This window comes from Dreissena polymorpha, chromosome 2 (genome assembly GCF_020536995.1).
Source record: "Dreissena polymorpha isolate Duluth1 chromosome 2, UMN_Dpol_1.0, whole genome shotgun sequence".
NCBI lineage: Eukaryota > Metazoa > Mollusca > Bivalvia > Myida > Dreissenidae > Dreissena > Dreissena polymorpha.
This window is the reverse complement of record NC_068356.1, coordinates 2915151-2933585: the sequence shown is the minus strand read 5'-3', so window position 1 is coordinate 2933585 and position 18435 is coordinate 2915151. Positions and strand designations below refer to the sequence as shown.

At 34.4% G+C, this 18435-nt stretch overlaps 1 protein-coding gene across 1 annotated transcript in view; it reads left to right on the top strand.

Annotated features, from left to right (window-relative positions):
- The first annotated feature begins 361 nt into the window (after positions 1 to 361).
- LOC127865635 (protein jagged-2-like) overlaps positions 362 to 18435 on the top strand; it is a 26450-nt gene continuing 8376 nt past the window's right edge. Inside the window, exons 1-6 of the mRNA XM_052405543.1 lie at positions 362 to 494; positions 10023 to 10145; positions 11806 to 11913; positions 14917 to 15015; positions 15629 to 15703; positions 16025 to 16102. Of these exons, the coding sequence (XP_052261503.1) occupies positions 443 to 494; positions 10023 to 10145; positions 11806 to 11913; positions 14917 to 15015; positions 15629 to 15703; positions 16025 to 16102 (535 nt within the window). The 5' untranslated portion in view covers positions 362 to 442. The remainder of the gene's footprint in view (positions 495 to 10022; positions 10146 to 11805; positions 11914 to 14916; positions 15016 to 15628; positions 15704 to 16024; positions 16103 to 18435) is intronic.

Genomic DNA, 18435 nt, shown 5'->3' with positions numbered 1-18435 from the left:
GTCAATAGGGGACTGCATTCGTCTTTAACCACGCCACTTAACTGAAAACATCCTGCCAGAAACGTGGCGGAGACACTTTTTTTATCACATTAGTATGCGTAAATCATTCAATAATTTTAGGGACATTATAATACTCAAGTATAAAATCATCATTTTCGACAAAAAGATTCATCACAACAAACACTTTGGATTTCAATTTGTCGTATACTTAACAAGGAAATAACTATGCAAATGTCTTACGTGTAAAAAAAGCACTTTTATTTCTTTCACAACTGTATGAGTTGTGTGAATAACAGACAAACATTTTACTGCCCTACTGTCTCACACATTTATCTATGGACTCATGACCTTATTGGCCTAAACAAATTCCGATTGTAATGATAAAAACATTGCTCAAGTCATGTCCCATTCTGTAAGACAGTGATTTCTGCGGAACACAGCCATGCTCTTGGGTATCGCATGTTTAGCGCTAACACAAGTGATATTTTACAGAGGTAGGCTATACCATGTCTGTTTTTGCGTAATTTGCGAATGATATTTTAAACAATCGCCGAAAGTAATGCATGTACGCATATGTACATACCAAGCAATAACTTTTAACTCTTATTGTTCAATGTTTGTTCTTTCTATCTAGTAAACGTAATGTGTGCACGTATAAGCACAATCAATCGATTGCCGACAGCGGCAAATATGATTATGTGATGATAAAGGCAATTTTCGAGGTCAGTCGTCAGCTGTTGTTTCTAGCTTTCTGTTATAAAGCTAATAATTCAGACATCGTGCCTATATTTAGTGTATACATTCTTCAACCTATTTTCGAATAAAAACCATTCTAAGTTGTCGAGGACCGTCATATTGAATGATCAAAGTTTAATACAATTTGCAACTCCAAAATATAATGAAGTATTCTAGATATCGATACAATAAACACTTTTTTAAATAATGAAATCAACCAAGCACAGTTTTGAAAGGATACTTTGAGACGCAATATCTGTAAGTTGATATTTTTAATTGAATACTTAACATCTACTTATTTATCTTGATATATATTTCTATGTTTAATGATAATGTCTGTTCGCTTTTATTAAAACTACATGCTTATTTAGCTACGATTTTATTATCTGTTCATTAAACGCCGAAGTTCTTTCATCGTTTCGAGTTGATCTTATCAGTAAGGTGAATATAATGTTGTAAAGTCCCTAGTTTTACGTAATTATTCGTCAACTGGTATACAACGCAAGATTGCTTACGTCATGACAAAAGTAATTTTAATCTGGATGATGTAACATGCAGGTTATTATAATGGAAGCGCTGTAGGCGCTGACGGCCTGGGGCTAGGTTTAGTGTGACGTAAAATGCATTTAGGATGTTTTGTCCGAATTTCTCCCTTTGTACGAATTTATACTGATTGACCCTAGCGGTTGAGTGCAGAAGCTCAGAGACTGCAAGAAAAGACAATAGTTGTGTATATACTACAGCGTACATAGACGGTGGAGCACCACACGATACTGGTTATGGGAACCATAACCTTTTGTTCAACTCTACAGATCTGGTAGAGGTTTGTCTACATAGGCGGTGAAGATATGCACCAACAACATGGCCACAAAAAACTGTTATTGTTGGCGTCAAATAAATACCTCTCAATAGCCTAAAGCAGTTTTTTATTACATAATTAACAGATCAGGAAAACACCCATACTTCCTTTGTAATTAGTATACAAAAGAAAATCCACTTAAGCCAAAGTCTCACTTTTGCCGGTAGAGCCGCGGTCCATCCCGGTTTGCTTACGCCGGTCGATCGGCGAGAACCGGGATGATTCGTAGCGTAGACATTTTTTAACGCAGTCACACTATTTCCCGTTGCCGGCCCGGTTGAAGCCGGTCAACAGCCCGGCAGAGTCCCGGTCAACCCGGACTGGCTACGGTTTATCCCGGTCAAGCCCTGGTTGTCGCCGGTAGTGCCCCGGTGAAAGCCGGCAGCGTCCCAGCATAGCCCCAGTTGTCGTCGGTAGTGCCCCGGTGAAAGCCGCCGGCAGCGTCCCGGCAGAGCCCCGGTATACCGTAACACCGCCGGCACTCACCGTGTCAATACCGACATCAGACCCCGGCAGAGCTACGGCAACGCCCTGGTTTCATCCCGGTCGTCATTTTCAGTTTTGAACCCCCCAAATTTATGTCCTCCATTTTTTGTTAACCATTTATTTACAAAATTTACTCTTATTCATCCAAATGATGAACAAACAACACTTTTTTAGTATGTATAAATAGCTAAATGCATAATATATACAAATATGATAGTTTCTAACATGTGACAAAAAGAATAAAGAAACAAGGGCTGTTTGTAAAACATGCATGCCCCCCCATATGGGCTGTCAGTTGTAGTGGAAGCCATTGTGTTAATACGTTTTTTGTAACTGTGACCTTGACCTTTAACCTAGTGACCTGAAAATTAATAGGGGTCATCTGCCAGTCATGATCAATGTACCTATGAAGTTTCATAATCCTATGCATAAGGATTCTTGAGTTATCATCCGGAAACCATTTTACTATTTCGAGTCAATGTGACCTTGACATTTGACCTAGTGACCTGAAAATCAAATGGGGTCATCTGTCAGTTATTATCAATGTACCTATGAAGTTTCATGATTCTAGGCCTAAAGCTTCTTGAGTAATCATCTGGAAACCATTTTACTGTTTCGAGTCAATGGGACCTTGACCTTTGATCTAGTGACCAGAAAATCAATAGGGATCATCTGCCAGTCATGATCAATGTTCCTATGAAGTTTCATGATCCTAGTCGTAAGCATTCTTGAGTAATCATCCAGAAACCATTTTACTGTTTCGAGTCAATGTGACCTTTACATTTGACCTAGTGACCTGAAAATCAATAGTGGTAATCTGCCAGTCATTATCAATGTACCTATGAAGTTTCATGATCCTAAGCGTAAGCATTATTGAGTTATTATCCTGAAACCATTTTACTGTTTCGAGTCACTGTGACCTTGACCTTTGACCTAGTTACCTGAAAATCAATAGGGGTCATCTGCCAGTCATGATCAATTTACCTATGAAGTTTCATGATCCTAGGCCTAAGCGTTCTCGAGTTATCATCCGGAAACCATCGGGTGGACGGACCGACCGACATGTGCAAAACAATATACCCCCTCTTCTTCGATGGGGGGGGGGCATAAAAATTAATAAACAAGTGATATCATCATCCTTCGAAAACGAGAAAAATTGCAATCTCTAGTCACGAGTCATTTTTTAAATAAATTGACAAACAAGATCACCATAGGATGACATATGCCCCCTATAAATGCTTTGATAGACGTTATTGCATTTTTCGAAACCTAAACGCAGATTTCGAAACCTATACGCGGACCCTAAGATCAAGGTCAAGGTCACAGGGGTCAAAATTTGTGTGCGTATGGAAAGGCCTTGTTCATATAAACATGCATACCAAATATGAAGGTTATATCTCAAGGGACATAGAAGTTATGAGCATTTTTCGAAACCTTAACGCAGATTTTGAAACCTGAACGCAGACCCTAAGTTCAAGGTCAAGGTCACAGGGGTCAACATTTTTGTGCGAATGGAAGGGCCTTGTCCATATACACATGCATGCCAAATATGAAGGCTTTATCACAAGAGACAAAGCATTTAAGAGCATTTTCGAAACCTAAACGCAAAGTGTGACGGAAAGACGGACAGACGGAAAGGCGGACAGTCCGATCACTACATGCCCCCTTTTCTTCAAAAGGGGGCATAAAACAAACATGGTAAAATAAAATTACAATCTTCGAACATAGAAATCATTTACACTGTATGCTTGAATGGAAATTAAAGAAAACAAGAGCTGTCAGAGGACAGCGCGCTCGACTATTCGAGTGCTTGACAGTATAACATAGGCCATAATGGGGAAATTGTTCAAATTATTCAATAAGGTCAAGGTAATAGTTCAGGTATATTTTCAACAATCTATTGAACATTTGTAAAGACATAGACTAATATTTTTTTTAAGTTTGATAGCAATAGCTTTGGTGGGATGTTTGGATGGTCCTTCAAAATAATGTAAATAAATATTTATTTTTTTACCATGTTTCAAAGAAAAAAAATATTTTTGGGGGGTTGGGTAGGGGGGGTATGAGCGGGGTATAATGTGGGGTGTGGTCATTTATTAGACAATCTTTCAAAAATATAAAAGGAAAAAAATGGGGGTGCAGGTATTCTGGGTTGGTGCGTGGGGTATTGTTTTGTTTGGGTGGAGTCCATTGTGGTATTCAAGTAAGAGGTGTATTGTCAAATTATGTATTCAATCTTATCATACATAAAAACGTTATAAAAATTCAACTAAAATGTGTTCTTGTGACCTTGAGAGTCAAGGTCATTCAAATGTCAAGGTACAATTTAACTTGCCAGGACAGTACCCTCATGGTAGTAACAAAATATTTGAAGTTTGAAAGCAATATCTTTGATAATTTGGAAGTCAATTGAACACATGACTGTAAACAAGAACACTCGGTGACTGCAAGTTACTAGCTTTTTTTACGGGTTGAATTTTAGTCCATAATCTGTCTGGTTTCATTTTCCTCCTGCATAGATAAACAGCATAAAATGTATCACTGAAACGATAACACCATTGTTCCTTTGAAGTTGATATTTGACTAGTACATGTAGTTATATTCAGGCAGATTCAGTCGAACAAAATTTTGCATAATTGCAAATTGTGTATGAATAATTTTAACCATTTTTGTTTATTAAAATAATACTATTTGGTATTTTCTTATTAATTTGGCTTCAATAAGCCTTCTCAAAGTTGTTTCTATAAATTGACAACATTTTCTTTATGTTATTTAACAAAACAATCATATACAGATGTATACAAGCACTTGTATAGGAGTAAGAACTGACATTAGTGTTTCATGAGAAGTGTTACATAATCTATTATGATATGCGTCATCGTTTTTATTTATTCAGACATTCACGACATAGCATGTCATTACTAGTATTTTATATGATACCCTTTTAAACTGGATTAACAAGTAAGTGTAAACACCACATATATACACATATATCGCTACTGGATATGAAACTGACTATTAACGTTACATTTTATTTATTACTTAAAAACATTGGTTCTATATTGACAATCACATAAATCAATGAAATACCTACTTCGTTTCCATCTTATAAGCCAGTCTGCTATAAAGGAGATAGTTGAAACTTGATGAATGTACGTCCTTCCCGCATGTATTTCCATTTTCTTTAAGTTCAATTGATCATTGGAACATACAGTGTTGACAAAAATTAATTAACCGTTCCTAGACCACCAATGTTGTTGATCATTGCTTAAAAGATAATAATTATGCAGCATTTAAATTTGAATAGCCATAATACATAATTTAGGTGATCACACAAGTAGCTGTCATTGGTATATCATTTTCAGAATATTAATTTTAGTATTTGGGACATAATATACTTTTATGTTGTTTGTTTGAGACAAAACATCATTACTTGGTCATAAAATTCAAATACGTTGTCCTTGATTTCCATGTATTAAAAACACAACTTTTTCCTTATATGGCATTTTTTCTTTTTCGAAATGTAAGCAAATATGAGCCTGATTATGTGGTAAAAATCACTGACAAGGTGCACTTTTCCTACAAAATCTACTTTACTCCAATTATGAATTATGAAACTGTTATACTTGAAAAAAATATTGCATAATCCATGTACCTTCCGGTTCCGAGCTTTGTGTTGATAGCAGAACAAGGAATTCCTTTCTTGAAAAGTTGAAGACCCTTCTTTACGTGATGTTTTGCCGTACGATAACCCGTTCACATGGCTACAGTCATCACACAAGCATAAATCCACCTTATCCCCTTTTACTGCTCACCAATAATATTACATTTTGTAAGTGACACGGGTTCTAAACGTTATTCTTCACAGTGGTAAAATTTTTCAAGCGTTTGACATTCGTATTTCCAGGAATCGTTTTCTTCATAAATATCAACACTGCCATGCATTAGTTGACGTTTAGACAATAACACACGGCAGAGCTGGGCCGGGCGTCTATAATGGGCCATCTATAATGGCCCGAGGGCCATTATTCGGCAAGGGCCGATTGTAGACGCCCGGCCCAGCTATGTCGTGTGTTATCGTTTATATCACATATCATACTATTTTGGTCCTCCACGAACATTTATACAGAAACAGCTTTCCGTACTTTTATTTTCATTTAATTGATTACGCAGTTTATGACATACCTCATGTGACGTCATTTCAATGACGAAACTACCTAGACTAACAACAAATCGGACTTGGAGTGTTTTATTTAACAGTTAAATATTTTGTTAAGCATCGAACGATTAGTGTGTTTACGATGGATTAATATAATATTATGAATGTGAATAACAGTGTTGGGATATAAAACTGGAATGAAAGTGGTGAGACTGCATTTTCGATTTCGTTAAAATGTCGACTCGAATAACGCGATGTTTTTTTGAACAATTGATGGATTATGCCTAAATTTAAGATAAGCGTCAGTGAATGGTTCTTTAACTGTTTGAAGGAAATCGATGTTGAATTTAAAGGGTAATTTCTTTGATGAATACGTCCTTCCTTTGTCAGTCGATCAAAGAATGTCTATCCTCAAAGAATTGCCTGCTTACATCAAGTCCTTTTAAATGGAAAAGATGGATGGCGATGAAGAAATGTGTCCAGAATTTACTTCGTCATGGAAGCAAATTAAATTTTACGAAAAAAATATATGGTTATAACTCAGCTTATATAACCAGTAGATGATGTTTTACTTCTTTATGGCTAAGGCTGAATGTGGACGCCATATTGTTCAGTATTAGCCGCGCGATCCCATTATTTTCTGATATGAAAAATCGGCCCTAGGGCTGATATCATTTATATTGGCCCGCTATATATGAATAACGTCCCGCTCGCGACGTCATTTTGTTACTATTTATAGTAACGATATGTGATATTTATCATTAACTCCAGTCACAGTAATATGAACAATAATAACACTTTTATTAATCTATCTCTTTCAATATAGCAAATTGCTTTTTCTTTAAACGACCCAATCTGTCAGGTACAATGTCGGCCGAATTTGTTGTCATTGTATTTAGCGGTTCCTTAATTAAGTATTTCATAGCGTATTTATAGAATATTCGTAGTTTTCCGCACATTCCCGGATAACGTTCGGAGTGACGGATATGTAAGAAAGAAGGCGATATTGCACGAAGTTCATTAGAGTGCTAATACCTTAAAAAATGTATCAGAAAAAAATCTTCTTACTATCTACGTAGACACTCTTATATTTTCGGCCTAGACCGTCAAGTGAGGAACTTATTCTCGCATGAATATGCAAACAATAATAAAAACTAGGCCGTACCCAATGCTTAGCAATTTTGCTTCAATAATATTTTTTACACTTTTTATGACACTGTCATGTTATATAGTGATGTTCTGTATTTACAATGCGGGTTATTGAGAACTTCTTTGCAGGGACCTATTTGTTTGTATAGGTCCCTCTTCTTTGATTGCGCATGAAGGACTGCCAAGTGGTTAATCGGACTTTTAGGAATTCATTCGTGGTTGTTTTGGCAGCCAGCCAATTCTGAATGTCTCAGAAATTTGCATCATTACTATGGCCTTAGGGCTTCGCCCCAGGCCAAAAAGCTTAAAACTATTAAAAAAAGTATAAGTTTGAAATAATGTTTACTGCGTTCTTAAAAGCTTAATTTAATCTTAGCATACGAAACTGGAGATATGTAATAAGAACTTATACAACCATTATTACCGCCTGAAATTGCGTGACAACGAACAGGATTTTAAACTACCTGGCGCTTTTTTTCTAAAGATTTCAATCAAAGACGCCATGAAAACTTTTCTATCTTTATCTGTATTTTCATCGACCGTTTTTATTTCATTTTCTTATTAATTTGTATGTTACCAATATGTTATCAATTGTGAACGTTCCATTATAAGTTATTATTGATCGGCTAAGCATGCGGATCGGCTAGCCTTTATTCCGGCTCCAAGGAGTTGATACCAGTTTTATTCCTAGTTTTAAGTTTAATGTTTGCGTTGTATGCGTCGTGTTGCATCGTAAAGGCTCTTTAGCACTTGCAATTAATTAAAATCTAATTCTTATGGAAGCAAACGGTATGATTGATCTAAAATTGATTGCAGTATAATTATTCTATAATTGATTGCGTTCCCATACACCGTACGTTTGCAAGTTTAGTTATAGTTCTTTTCTTCTGCTTTGCATCGTACCATTTACTGGTTATTAAAATATTGTAATGTATTGCTATTTGATTTTGATTGTAATTTTATGTGCATACATTTTTACACTAAAATGATGTGTGGATATCATTGGGCAAAGTAATTGATTTGGTACTCCATAAAAATCGTTTAATCTCTCCATGCTGTGCATCGACCGCTCCAAGGATAAGACATACTCTCGAAAAGTATGCTTAAGTTTATATATATCATTAGGATAAAGTACTTAAATAAAGAACCAACTTATTGTATATAATGAGAATTCAATACTGCATTAGCAGCTGGAATTTCACTTTTTTATATTAAATAGCGGCGAATATCGTGCGATGACTCAAGAGCCAAGTATAGCCGGTGATAGTATACTTGATTCTTTATTTAAGTGTTTCCAAAAATTAGTTCTTGAATATGAAAGAATACTGAAAGTGGAATTCTCTGCCGTTGTGTAGGAACGAGATTATCTGTATCGATTACATTGGAAACTCTAAAAACCAATGAAAGCATTTGATCATGTCGAATCACCAAGAATTTGTTATTAATTAGGAAACCACATAAATGCAACTTGTGGTTTATATTTGGAAAGATCATATGCAGACTCAATTGTTTAAATGTTTTTAGAATTAATTATTTTTCCAAAATATCAACGGACTTTTTCTGTGTGCAGATTTGTGTTATTCCCCTACGTGTGGGTGCCTTAGATGCACAAATAGACGAACACAAGTGCTGACCGATGCCATCATACTAAGAGTAGTCTTCTACGGACGTTAATACGCCCTCTTTTGGCAAAAATACAACTGAACATGTATTTAAGGGTTAAATATTTCCCTGCGATGCACTGTCGTTTTTTCCGGTTGTTAGTAACATGTGATTTAAATTCACACAAGCTATGTGGTAAAAAAGGGAGAATGCCAGTGTATGATAAACTCATCATTTCAATCTAGCTCAAATAAAATCATGATTTGATCATTAAACTCTGGCTTTTTACCGAGTTTTTGGACTTTATTACTTTTACTGGATTACTTTTTTACCAACATATCAGCAATCACATCGTTAACATACATAGAACCTTTTGTTAATAAAGGGCAAACCAATAAATTTCAATTAAATATAAGTATGTAAATTAGTGATCGAAATTCAGATAATGTGCCACTATTTCCTCTCTTAACCAGTGAACTAAATGTTTGTTATCTATTTCGATCATATTTGTAACGTAAAGATAAACAAAATAAGCATTTATTTGTAATCCTATTTTAAACATTTTATAAAATCTTCTAACAAGAGCATGATATCTAAGTATATTTGATAAACTTCGTTCAGGAAACACGCTTAATGCTTAGTGGTTGTTTCCCACGTATGGAACAGTACTGTCATTAATAAGTGCATAAACTATAATTGTCATATTGAACCAAAACAGTCATCAAGTGAAATATACAAAGCAATAAAATCTTGTTGGATGAAACAACACACTAAATGGATGCATTTTGTCGTTAACATGCAAAAAATGGCCATTTGCACTTAAATCCTAACGCACAACTTAATTTATATGCCAAAAGTGATAGAAAGAAAAAAACGAAAACGCAAGAATGTCTCCTGTGAAAACATTTTACGATAGTCATGTGTCATTTAGCCAAATTCATATGGCATGTATCATCATGCAATACTCATTTAGCATCTGTCATTTACTGCGGTACATTCTGTTAGATATATACTTACCTAAATTATTTGCAGGTTACTCTGTTGAGGCATGCCGTAGCGACCATGACTGCCCCCCCTGTGCAGATTACAACTTGCACGCCACATGTGTTGACATTCACGGGGACCACAGACCGCCCTATTGTGATTGCAAGCAAGGTGCTGTATTTATTTTTTTGTTGTACTTACATTTCAATTTTTTCAGCAATATGCAGCGGATTGTATAGAATAAGTTAAGTGCATTTTACGATTCAGATAAATACAAGCAAAGAAAGAAAGTAGCGTCTTCTATGTAGTCTGTTTACGAAAGTTATAGTTATTACTTTGGTTCGACTACCGTTATGTTATAGTTTTATTGTTAAAAGGAATTCCAAATTAAAGTAAATTTAACAAATATAACAATAACTATTTATTTGGTATCTAATCTTGATGTTTCCGTAACTCAAAATTGCACTTTCTATGATATACAAAATCAGTGTTAACTGACAAAATATTGCAAGGTTCCTCAATTCGTATTTAATCAATTGACCAATCCAATAGCCAAAATGATATTTTCAAACATAAATTATGGTTAAACTCAAACCTCTAAACCATAAAATACAAACCTTCTAATTAACTTTAATTTTCACTTTCAGTGTTTGAATGATATATGATCGCATTATTGTATTAATTTGTATATGAGTAATTCTTCCAAAACAAAACAAGATGTCACGGCGTCCAGTTTGTGTAACATATTTTAATTACAGGATTGGTTGTTTATCCGCTATTGACTGCATCAATTTATATTTCAAACAGAAAGTTTATACTGGTATGTCATAGTAGATTCGTTAAAGAGAATAATAAGAGTCGACTAATGCACGAAAAACATACACCTTAACAAAGACTGCAACCAAATGAATACGATTTCATTATTTAAGGTCACGCAGTTCTCAACTTTAACTATCCATATGTATAGAACACAAGTATATATTACAGACAACCGATAAAGCAAATCGGCTTCAAGTCGACCATTATATTTTAAATACTTTTGTAAAAATTGTACTAAAATGGTTAATACTAACTGTAAAACATTTAAAATGGCAATTACATAGTGGTTTAATGATTTCTCATGGTGAGCGCACGAAAACCGTATTCCAACCGTATGTAAAAGCGTATTGTTTACCTCTACAAAACATAGGCATTTAATTTATTTAATGGGAATATTTGAACTTTTTCACTATTTTCCGCTACATGGTTAGAAACGTTTTCGTAATATAATGAGACACAAAATGTTATAAAAATGTTATCGAATTTCGTTCATTTTATTCATCTTACAAGAGCATGAAATAAGAAGGAAATGTATTTTATTTTGTTAGTTGTTAAATAATAATACCATCTCACACTGAAATTGACAAAAGTCTTGGTCAAGTTTGTTTAATTTCGAGTAGCTCAGTGCAATACGCTTAATGCGTAGTACTTGTTTTCGACATGTTGAACTGTTATTTGTAAGTGCATTTACTGCAATTGCCATTTTAGATAACAGTAACCATGTGAAATTAACAAAGCAAAACAACATTCTCAATGGATGCATCAGTCATTTACATGCAAGAATTTGACATATATATTTGAACCGTAACTTAAAATTCGTACATTCCATGTCTTATGGAAAGAAAACCATAATACGCAATAAATCATCATTATACATGAACCAAAATAGCACTATGTATTGGGCAAATATAATGAAGCAACATAAGAACCTAATTTAGCAGAATAACATTCTCCTTTAGATTCATGCATGGAATGCATCATTCTCTTGCGTATATTTATATTCTAATTGCAGTTGCATGCAGGCAAGACAGTGACTGTAACTGTGGAAGTGAAACATTTCAAGCAAATTGTCATCATCAATCGGGACACCAACAGTCCGTGTGTAGCAGTTGCCATCCAGGTAATTCGTGTACTTGAAGTTTGATGTTCGTTCATCTTGAAAATTATTCTGCACAATGCAGCAAATTTCTAGAATAAAGTCGGAACTAACCCTTTCAATTCATTCTTTTTAATCTATCTGTAATTAATTATTGTGTTCCCCTTGCGCAAAGATTGAGTTTAAAACTTATTTGTTAACACAATACTTAAACGTAAATGTAACGAATCTAACAATACGGATTACTAGTAATTTGAAAAAAATAGCGATGTTCACATACTTCTAAATAGACATTTACAGTCCCATGTAAGGGCAGGTTTGATATTATGCGCATTTTTCACTGTTGAATTGAGCTGAAAAGAATTGACAGGTCAAAAGAGTAAGTTAAAATGTGGTAACTGACAAATTATAAGCAACTCATTTTGCTTCCAGTTGTTTCTACAAAATATGTATTACATTCGATATTTTACATGACTGTACAGTCCTCTAAGCCGAGTGGAACTGTCTTTTTATAAGGATCGGAGTAAGTGTTTGTGTGTCGTATGAACGAATCTGCACTAAAACTTAATTTAGATTCACATCGAATAATATCTGTCGTCAGTTGTCAAAACAAAAGTACGGTTGATACTCAAATGTATTATTTTTCTCTTTCCGGGATATTGTTTAAGTATGGTGATGCTTTATTAACAAATATAAGTGTATATGAAGTGAAAACTCCAACAATAAACAACGGTTGCGATAGAAACTTATAAACATAGCATAAACTACTGTTAGATGCGCATAATATCACTTTAACAGAAACAAGTTAGATGCCTCCGTGCAAATTTAATAAACGTACCACATCACTGTACGCACTCCATTGAACACAAATAATGTTTTATTAAGACACAAATTATGGTTCCTCCGAAACGTGTCAATAATAAAATACACACGTAGCTAATTGATTTCGATCTTAACTCAAATTCTAAATACAGGATTATTCTAATTTATTTTGGAATAAGTATATGACCGTCATTCGAATATGGATAGTGTGCAATATGTGGCCAGCGTTGCTCCAGACCAGCATGCGACGTCCGGTCAGTAGCTCCGTTTTTATGCTCCCCCAACATTTTTGGGTGAGCATATAGTCGCCGCTTCGTCTGTCCGTGTGTCCGTCCGTCCGTGCACAATTTTTGTCCGGGCTATTTCTCAGCAATTAATGACCGGAATTCAATTAAAATTTATGGGACGCTTCACTACCAAGGGGAGATGTGCATAATATCAGCCGGTTATGGTCGGATGATTTTTCACAGAGTTATGGCCCTTTGAAATTTTCCATTAACTGTACATATAGTGCATTTCTTGTCCTCCAACTACTGATTAGAATTTAATGAAGCTTTATGGAAAGCTTAACTACCTTGAGGAGATGCGCATGTTATTTGTGGTTCCAGATTAGATTATTTAACTAGAGAGTTATGGCCCTTTGAAATTGTTAAGTTGCTAAACCATCCATCGTATTATTTTGTCCAAAGTTATGCCCCTCAAGACGTTTCCTTTTATCTGAATATATAGTGCAATATTGTGACAAAAGACCTTTGGGGAGCATCACCCGTCTCCGACGGTTTCTTGTTCAAATATGTTATAAGACCGTATGTCGCATGAGGTCCATGTGATTCTGATTACCAAGATTAGTTGTTAATCGGCACTCGACAAACAGAACAACATGTTTATTTATCAAAAAAATTATTGTAAGGCTGGTAATTTACTCGGGTTATTCTTTGTGGATAGAATTTTTCTATCTAACAACTGATGCATAATTCGATGGGATGACAATGCATACACAACTTCAAGAACACATATGAAATTATCATTAAAATTTTATTCTGCTATTAAATAAAACCACAAAGTACTTTAATCATCAGGATACATTCATTAGTGTTCATGTTCATTAAATATTCAAGTTCAATAATCTAACATACCGTCTATAAAAACACATTAATCTTTTATGGTAAATGGTTGCCCATAGTTTTGCAGCTGCGGCAAATCTATGTCGCTCTAGGATATAAGAACCTTGTGACCCACAGAAAATGTATGAGTTTCCATGGTTATCATAATACTTTGTTATTTTTTCGGTCAATGAATATATTCATATATAGATAAGTATGTTATTCATTTAATTTCTATCATAAATGAACTGACCGCCAATAAGGTGGTCCCAACACTCCACCAATAGATTTAATAAAACGTAAATGCAATACAGGTATACTAATTTGTTATGAAATCGGTCAATTTCATAATCAAAGATTCTAGATTAAATTCAGAATTTATATAAACACGTTATCAATAGATAAAATTATTGAATTTGATACACAAACAAACATTTCTTTGGTGACTTTGCTAAATTAGTGTTATGTAACCTGTTACGTTACATAACATAAAATTGCATTCATAAAAGACATGACCTGTTTAGATAAACGATCAAACGAAGACTGCTACTACATTATTTCATTGAATTTTATAAGAGTTTCAGCTAAATCAATCGCGCCATCCAATACGAGCAGATATTACAGAAAACCGATTATTCGCACCTGCTTCATTTCGGTTTTATATCTTAACACATCTTATTCAGTTAATATTTATTTTGATCAATCGAAAAGACAGAAATATTTCATATCAATTGCATGCCTATCTAGTTTCAAAGGCAATATGACTCGCGTCCTTCCTTGACACATAATTCAATGACGTATAATACGCGTCAGAAGTTTGGCGTTTTGTTTTATATGCAGATTCATTTGATTTACTTCGGCTAAGTAACTTGTGTAGAGATTGGTCGTGAAAACATTTTACTGCAAATTTCCTCCCTACTCCTGATAAAAGTATTATTATTACTAGTAAAGCATCCAAAACAGGAAAAGTGTGAATTGGAAAAAAAACTCGTATAAAAACAAATCTCGCTAAGAACTTAAAATAAAACCCCAGTAGAAACAGGAGCACATCGTATTGGAAGTAATGTTTATTTTATTGCAAATGTTGCACATGTTTTTGTAGTCCATTGTGATCCCAGTCCGTGTCTTACCAATACGCAGATTTGTGTAGCAGAACAATACTTTGGGTCAAACCACATGGTAACCTACTACAGTTGCAAGGGTACGTGCATGAACTTACACAAAATTTAATGTCATCTTAATCTCCTCCTCCTCCTCCTCCTCCTCCTCCTCCTCCTCCTCCTCCTCCTACTACTACTACTACTACTACTACTACTTCTACTACTACTACTACTACTACTACTACTACTACTACTACTACTACTACTACTACTACTACTTCTACTACTACTACTACTACTACTACTACTACTACTACTACTACTACTACTCCTTCTCCTCCTCCTCCTCCTCCTCCACCTCCTCCACTTCTACTACTACTACTACTACTACAACTACTACTACAACTACTACTACTACTACTACTACTACTACTACTACTACTACTACTACTACTACTATAACTACTACTACTACTACTTCTTCTTCTACTGCTGCTACTACTACTACTACTACTTCTATTACTACTACTGTAAAATGCTACATAAAACAATTTAAATAACGTAAATAAAAACGTTCAAGTTAAGATGTTTAAGGACACAGGAGTTGCGTCGTTAACTTCAATGTCGGTAAAACCTATTTTATTTAGAATAATCATAATTAGATTAGATAGATTTTCGCCCAAACAATTTTCAATTTAGACGTTTTATTTCCAGATCGTTGTAGCGAGTTTTGCTCGAATGGAACGATCTGCATGATGAACTATAGGAGTGGCGTTCACGAGTGTAAAGGTTTGTAAATATTCAAAAGGAAAATATAAATAATCATTATATAACGTATACTGCTAAAAAATTAAAGTAAGAACTTATTAAGTATAAATAATAATCAATGTGCCAATATAGGTGGACATCTTGAAGGCGGAGTAAATATGATTTCTTTGCGATGAAACGTATTCCAAGCTTCGCTTAGTTTAGCTTCTTCGGAACGCCATGATAGGTCAAAATAACATTTTGGGAATCTTCTACACTTTGTCATGCAGAGTAACAAATGAAATTTAAAAAAAAAATTGAGTGCTTGACATACTGTTGTGTTATCAAATGATTTATTTGAAGACCCGTGTGTACCAAATCCTTGTTCAAGTGGGAAGACCTGTGTTGATAAGAAAGATAATCCATTCTACGTATGTGAAGGTACGTGTCGATCTCTACTACCCTACTAGAACATTCATGTTATCATACATGCTCATGTATAATGATTGCATGTGTCATATTTGATCGACAAAGCTTATACAATCAGTAATTATGTCCTATTTAATCACTTTACGAACACAATATTTGCGGATTTCAGGAAAACTTAAACGATGATCGTGAAAAAGTGAGCAAGTTAGTTTGGATACTCAATGCTATGTAATTGCTTGCGATATTATATATCGTTAAAAGGCCATTGCGACTCGAATCCGAATCTCGAATCTAGTATGCTGGCCTGTATTCCGACGACTAATATTCATTTCGTTTGCTAAGTTCCTTTTTCAATATAATAAAGAGAATAAATCAAAGTACTAACAGTACTGGTGTGACGATGCTTTTGAAGAGGATGGATATAAAAGCATCACTTTAAGTTTATCTACATCACCACAATTGTGTATGTAGGTACAAAAAAAATTGGTACGAAACTTTTGGCTACGAAAAAAATATGCACAAAAATTTTTTATTTGGTAACGAAAAACAAATTGAGTACGAACAAAAATTGGGTACGAAAAAAAATTTGGAACGAAAAAAAAAAAGGGGAACGAAACAAAATTTGGTATGAAAAAAAATTTCGTACGAAAACTTTTGGGTAAGGAAAAAAAATTGGGGGTACAGGGAAGTAGTACCCGTGGGGAACTTGACCCACAGTCGCACATTCTCGGCCCTTTCCGTCAAACACCGGATAAGTACCTCGAAGGCAATAATATGAATACACATTTATGGCGGACTATTTGGGTCGAAAGTCAACAAGACCTACTAGGTAAAAAGAAAAATGTACTTTGACGTACAAATTGTACATTTTTGTACTTCGACGTACAAAATAGTACATCGACGTACAGTTTTACTGACCCTTGAGTGTAAGCCAATCAGAAGATACCTTACATCTGTTGCTTTAAGAGATATTTGACATTGAACATTATTATTATTATCATTATTATTTATACCAAATTATGCGACTACCGACTGCTAACTAATAAATATTGAGCTTATGTATTGAACATTATTATTATGATTTATACCAAATTATGCGACTATAGACCGCTAACTCATGGATAATGTGCATATTTTTTTTACCTGGCGCGGCGGAATTAACCTTTGACTTATGCAAACAATGGTTAACACAAAAAACGACCAAACTAGGGAGGTTATTATACATTTTTAATCCCGTAATCGTTTGGTAACTGTTTGGTTACCGTTGGGAATTTCCTACACAGTAATGCGCTGGACCGTGATATTCCGCCCCACATGGTTTATAAATACTCACAAAATGCATGATAATTTTAATTTAAAAAAAGGTAACTTTGAATCTTCTTCAAATGGGTATATAATGAATTTCAATGCATTAAATACTTGACACTTCTTTGTAAAATGTTTGTTTTTCAATTTTGATATTTTTATTTATTTTGTTCTCAGTTTTAAAAAAGATATTTTAAACATTAATTATGAATAAATCTGAAGGAAAAGCGGCTCAAGTGACAACTGTGATTGGCTGTTCAGAAAATGTGTATGTCGAAGTACAAATTGTTGACAATCGACCCAAATGATACGCCATACACATTTCGTAAGCGGTAATGCGGTCCTACCTACGCGCGTCAAAATGTAAGCGAAATATGTAAACAAAGTGGTAACCTGTTAGGAATGTTTGAATTAATGAAGAAAATCGTGTATACAGATGTAAGTTTATTGAAGAAATGTACAGAAAAACTATATTTAATAAGCAATGGCGATATTTTTCTCAGCCACATAATTGTTGATAGTTTGATATCACAAAATGAAAGTGAAAGTAGACCTGTCAAAAATGACAACCTGTCAACGTGTTGTTTTTGCTGGCACGAGAGAGCGATTACACTCAATGTGTTCACATTTTTTACCATAGGCTTTGCCAATGACCTTAATAGTATGGATGGCTTTGTTATTATTTATTGCTATCATGTAACTGCATGATTGTGTATATGTTCTCAATACACAAAGCATAAATAATGATATAAATATACTGATTGAGCTTATAATAATCTGATAACTATAGCCTGGTCAATTAAGTACATATATTACAATTTTGTGTCCTGATTTTATGAAGACTTGAGATATTTATGCGCATAGAGTATCAAAATATGGGGTGATCCACAAATAAACAGTAATTTTGATCTGTGTTGTGCAGGCTCTTTTTCCATGACTGCGAAAGTTAAATTTTCATGTGAAAAGGATGTCAATTTGTTTCTGAAGTATATCATTAAACCATTGAATATAATGAACTGTTCTGCATATAATTTGGAATT